This window comes from Carlito syrichta, unplaced genomic scaffold, assembly GCF_000164805.1.
Source record: "Carlito syrichta isolate Samal-C Ts95f unplaced genomic scaffold, Tarsius_syrichta-2.0.1 Scaffold314830, whole genome shotgun sequence".
Classification (NCBI taxonomy): Eukaryota; Metazoa; Chordata; class Mammalia; order Primates; family Tarsiidae; genus Carlito; species Carlito syrichta.
In genome coordinates, this window is record NW_007258926.1 from 146,330 (window position 1) to 152,301 (window position 5,972).

Below are 5,972 nucleotides of genomic sequence, written 5' to 3' on the forward strand. Positions count from 1 at the left end.
CTGCCCAGCCTCCCATGCCTGGGCCACCGCCCGCACCCCAAACCCAGCTTGGTTATTAGAAATCCAGCAAGGAGAAGTGGGTTAGGGAGAGCAGGAGAGTGAGAGCAGAGGGAGGGGAGGAGAGGGGAGAAGCAGCCACCACCTCTGTCCAACTTACCGCCAGCCGTCCTCTACCTGAACCCCGATGGACTGGAATTTGGTAGCAGGACTGGGCTCCTCTTTTGGCACTGGCTGAATGCAGTCAACCTTATTGAAGGACAACGACAGCAACGGCACGGAGACAAAGACAAAAATAAAAACAAACACCACACTTGCTGCTGAAATTCACATTAGTGGGACGACGCAAACAGACGTGTGGACAGACAGATACGAGGCATGCGGACACTGCACGTGGGCCCGAGGCTGGACCGGTGAAGCCGGGCACTGCTCATTCGCACGGAGGCGGGCGGGCAGGTGGGTGGGAGTGGGATGGGGTGGAGATGACTGGCTTTCCCTACTCTGAGGAGGGTGCCATCACATCGATCGCTTTGGGTCCGTTGTCCTCCGAGAGGTGGGAACCGTTCCTTCTAGTCCTCTCCTTTACACGCATCAGAGAGAAGAGAAAAAGGACGACGAAAGAGAAAGAAAACACACACACACACACAAAGCCACAGCCGTTATCTGGTGCAGTTGAAGTTGGGGGCTGTCTTGAGGCGAAGATCGCCCCCCCAACCCTGTGGCTGAAGCTTGGAAGGGCAGGCTAGAGGTGCTGCACTGAGGGCCAATCTTGGACAGCAACTCTGCATTTGGAAATTGCCACCAAGGTAAGAGCCAGCGAAGTCCCTGGACGCTATGGGATGCCTTCCCGGGCCTCATTTCATGTGGCTGAGGTTACCTTCAGCACTGGGTGGCCCGGGGGAGGCAGTAGGGGCAGGACCAAGTCCGAAGCTAGCACTCTCTTCACTCCTGTAAGTGGAAGAAATGTGGCAACAGCGATGTTCCAGGCCTGCTGTTGGGTCAAAGGTGCCTGGCCATGGGCAACCAGGCCAGCCCTCCTATTATTCTCAAGGAGGGAGAAATGCTTGACCGAGTGTGTGAGGCATGGAGGGGTAGGATGTAGGTTCAGGGTACCCTCAGAAACTGGGGGCTCTCTAGGCTCTTGGCCTCCTGGATAGAACCCGGGGTACCAGAAGGCTTTCTGGGACAGGACTGCAGCCACATTTCTCCTCAGGAAGAGTCAGCTCAAGGGCTACAGCATCACTCTGCCTCTAAGGAGCTGCAGTGAGCACATGACATGGGTCTGGATGAATCAGGGAAAGGGACACCTGGGCAGGCTGAGTTAGAGTCCTTTATCCCAGTATCGTTTTCTGGGAGAAAGGATTCTCTAGTGAGGGTGGGCCTCACTCTCAGGCCTTCTAGAAAGACAAGAACATCTGGTCTGGCTAACAGGAAGGCAGGGCTGTCCAAAGACAAGGGTGGTCAGGACCAAGGGTCAGAGACCAGGTTACTCAGTGGTTCTGGGTCCCACCTGGAGAGGCTGTACAGGGTGCGGCCTGGACTCTTAGGAAAGAGCCCAGAAAATAGCCTGCAGAGCCTTCCTGTTCAACTCTCTGATGCGCAGAGCTGCCTCGGGGGGGGGGGGGAAAAATATCCAGGCAACATCATGAAACTGCCCAGTGAGCCTCCTCTGTTCCCTTCAGTCCCTCCTTTGTGTCCCACATTCCTGCATTCTAGTGCTTTGTCATCAACTTTCTCAGGGCTAGCTGGGAAATGAGATCCCTGCCAGCCCTTAGCCACAATGCACACCACCTCATCCTCCTTGATTGACCCCTGGGCTTGGGAGAGCCCTGCCTCCCTCCGAGCACTCGCCCACTGTAGCTGCCCCTCCCTTGCTGTCCTGAGTGTGCTCCACTTTGGTCTGCAGGTCCAGCCAGGACAGGGAGAGTCTCCTCAATCAGGATTTGGAGGAGTTTTTTAAAACGACAAGGTAGGGCCCAAGTTTCCCCAGCTCAGCAAACAGAAGACAGGTTATTGATACTGGATGCATGCAGGAGGGAGTGAAGCAGTGGAAGGGAAGCTGGTGCACGCACCCTGCCATGTGCCGTAGCTCTGCAAGACCTGCTGGTTGTGGCCACCTGGCAGCCATCTGCCGGGACCCTTTCCCATGGAGGGAGACATCAGGACCGGCACCACCCTTCTCAATTTGACATGGGCCTGGTGCCTCAAGCCACCTACCTGTCCCCAAGGCCCGAGAGGGCTCTGGGCAAAGTTCCCCTTGAGCAACCCCCATGGCTCAAGGGCCCTGGGTCCTGGGCCCCTGGCCCATCGGCGTCTATGCTCCATGCTGCTCCCGCCGCGAGCGGGGCTATGGCCTCCGCACCCGAGCTGACCTTGGATTAGAGAACTGTTAGGCCAGTCCCGCCTCCCACGGGTCTGCTGGCAGGGCAAAAGGTGGAGTGGACAGACAGTGGACAGGCAAACAGTGGACAGGAGATGGCTGGCTGAGTGTAACTACATTCACTGGGACAACCCATCAGAGGAACAGAGACACATCCCACAGTTGCAGAGCCTACAGCACACGTGCGTGGATATAAGCAAGTGAGGCTATGGGTGGAATTTAGTTTGGCCACTTGGGGCTGACCCCCCAAAAATAGACAGACAAAACACCTTTTCCCAGGAGACCTAGTGGGCCTCCACTAGATGTAATTACACGCAGGCAGGTGCACGGAGTGGACCGAGGACACAGAGTGCAAAAGGAGCCCCTACTTGTATTCCTATTGATGACAGTTTCCTTTTGGGGATGGCCTCAGGGTGGGACTCGGAGCTGGTCAGTGTCCCTTGTTCGCTCTTCAGAGCTGCATGTTTTGGGGGTGGCTCTGGGGCCTCAGGGGCTGGGGTGACTCCGCCCCGTGTCACGCTGGGTGGTCGGGTACTGCTGTCCAGGCTGTCCGATGAGTTGCTCAGGCCTGACTGGCTAGTCACCTCGCTCTTATGATCCTGGCTGTCCAGGTAGGTGTCCTGGGCGGACTCAGTACTGCTCTGGACCGTAACTGAGATGAATGGCTTTGAGGTGGTGCGTGGAGGGACCGGCGGTGGGGTCTTCTTATATGCAACGAGGCATGATGAACCTGCAGAAGGATGAGAGAAGGCCCAGGGAGAAGGTGAAAAAGTGAAGCCTGCAACCCTCTCAGTTCCCTTCCAATGTGGAGGCCCTGCCTGACCTGGCCCAGGCTTCGGCTGTAGCCATTCTCTTCAGCAAGGATTTCTGGAGCAGGAGAATGAGGGTCAGACTCAAAAGCAACCAAAACAGACACACAAAGGCCCTGCCCATCCTCATATGAGGGCAAGTGTGGCCTAGTGGGGAGTAGGGAATGCCAACATTAGCCAAAGACACCTTCCACCTCCTAGTCACACACAAAGGTACTCTCCAGCTGGGGTTTGGGCTGAATGGTAGGGTATGGGTTAGGCGGTGATGTGCATGGGCCACAGGGTGGGACAGAGCCTGACCTGTGCCAGGGAAGGCAGTGACAATAGAGCAGAGATCACTGGCTAAGGAATGGTTAACCTTGCTATACTGGAGGTCACTGAGAGACCTACTGTCCCTCTGGTCCTTTCCTTCTATGCTACTGTCCTTATCCCCCATTTCCTCTACTTGGATGTTTCCTCCTCATCTGGTCAAACATGAACACTTCAGAGTTCAGCTAACCCCTTCCCTATCCTGCCAACACCCCCTCCTTCCTCATGTGAAAACCCCACACACCGTGTCTCTCCCAGTTCCGTGTTCTCCACTAAGACTCAGAATAAGACCTGCTGTGGGTGGGAGTCTGAGCTGTCTGAGAATCTCATTTTCAGACCAGCCAGGGGCTGGCTTACAGCAGGGACATGGAACACCAGAGGCCTACTGCTTGCTTCTCAGATACTGGACTCTTTGAAACAGAGGGTGCTTTTTCTTTTTTTTTTTGAGTTGGAGTCTCACTCCGCCGCCCAGACTTCCCGGAGTGCAGTGGCCGCTCCCGGTCACCGCAGCCTCTCCTGCTGGGCTCCGGCGATCCTTCCGCCTCAGCCTTCCAAGTAGCCGGAATTACAGGCATGCGCTACCACGCCCGGCTGGTTTTTTGATTTATTGTAGAGATGAGGTCTCGCTGCCCAGGCAGGTCTCGAACCCGTGGGCTCAGGCAATCCACTCACCTCAGCCTCCCAAATGTGCAGGATTACAGGCTGAGCCACCGAGCCTGGTTAGAGGGTGCTTTTTCAACAACAGCAGCTACTTGCTGTGAAGGGTTAGGTAGGACACAGTGCCTTTTTCAGCACCATAACTCCAAGGGGCCTTTCCCTTGTGAGGACTGAAACAAGCCCGTATGCTGGTCTGAGCCTGGACTACAGCTGGAGCCAGATGAGCCCTGTCTTCAAGGGGCTACCAATCATGGTAATAGTGATGGTGACAGCTTAATGGCAACCCACAAAACAAGGGCCAGTGCTACAGGGGCCATGGACAAGGGACAGCAGAATCTCTCCATCTCCCACTTTGAGATATCACTACAAAAGGACAGGAACGGTGGCTCATGCCTGTAATCCCAGCACTTCGAGAGGCTGAGGTAGGAGGCTCAGCTGAGCTCAAGAGTTTGAGACCAGCCTAAGCAACACAGAGAGACTTCGTCTTTACAAAAAACAAACAAACAAATAGCCAGGCATGGTGGCATACACCTGTAGTCCCAGCTACTTGGGAGGCTATGGCAGAAGGATCACTTGAGCCCAGGTGGTCAAGGCTGCTGTGAGCTGTGATTGTGCCACTGCACTCCAGCCTGGGTGACGAGTGAGCTCAAAAAAGGAAAAAACAATAAAATAAATAAAAAGAGAGAAGAAAAATAAATAGGAAAAAAAGAGAGATATCACTACACAAAACTATCAGAATGGCTAAAATTAGAAAGTGACATCATCAAATGCTATCAAGAATGTGGAGAAACTGAATGATACCACCACCTTGGAAAATTCATTGGTATTTCCCCCCTCCCTCCATTTCTTTCTTTTTGAGTTAATTTTTTGATTTACTGTAGAGATGAGGTCTTGCCAAGTTGCCCAGGCTGGTTTTGAATGTGTGGCTCAGGCAATCCTCTCGCCTTGGCCTCCCTAAGTGCTGGGATTACAAGCATGAGCCACTGTTCTCAGCCAGTATTTTCTTGTAAAACAAACATGCTATCACCAAATACAAAAATTAACTCTAAATGGCTCAAAGACCTAAACGTAAAACCTCAAACTATAAGAATCTTAGAAAATGTAGGAGACACCCTTATGGAAACTGGAACTGGGAACCAATTCCTACTCAGAACCCTAAAGGCCAATAACTTAAGAAATAAGATAGATAAGTAGGACTTCATCAAATTAACGAGCTTCTGCAAAGCAAAAGAAACCATCAAGAGAGCAGGAAAACAGTTCACAGAATGGGAAAAAGTATTTGTCAACTGTATATCTGACAAAGGCCTAACATCTAGGATCTACAAGGAACTCAAACGCACCAAAGGGAAAAAACAAACAGCCCCTTTAAAAGGTAGGCAAAAGACATGCATAGATACTTCTCAAAAGAAGATGTACGGGCAGCCAGCAGACACATGAAAAAGTGCTCAGCCTAACTCATCATCAGAGAAATGCAAATCAAAACCACACTGAGATACCACCTAACCCCTGTAAGAATGGCCACCATTAATAAAACAAACAACAGATGCTGGCGAGGATGTAGAGAAAAAGAAATGCCTCTACACTGCTGGTGGGAATGCAAACTCTGGAAAACAGTCTGGAGATTTCTGAAAGAACTAGAAATTGACCTTCCATATGACCTAGCAATTCCCCTATTGAGAATATACCTGGAGGAACTCAAATTATTCTACAAAGAAGATACCCGCACATGTATGTTTGTTGCAGCTCTATTCACAATAGCAAAAACATAGAACCAACCATGTTGCCCATCGAAGCTGAACTGGATTAAAAAAATGTGGTAC

At 52.2% G+C, this 5,972-nt stretch overlaps 1 protein-coding gene across 1 annotated transcript in view; it reads right to left on the minus strand.

The window, feature by feature from the left end:
* The window catches only part of DLGAP4 (DLG associated protein 4), a 137,292-nt gene that overhangs the window by 34,025 nt on the left and 97,295 nt on the right, over positions 1-5,972 (minus strand). The window contains exons 8-9 of the mRNA XM_021705925.1: positions 2,746-3,107; positions 158-246 (exon numbers count right to left, since the gene is read on the minus strand). Coding sequence (XP_021561600.1) covers positions 158-246; positions 2,746-3,107 — 451 coding nt within the window. The remainder of the gene's footprint in view (positions 1-157; positions 247-2,745; positions 3,108-5,972) is intronic.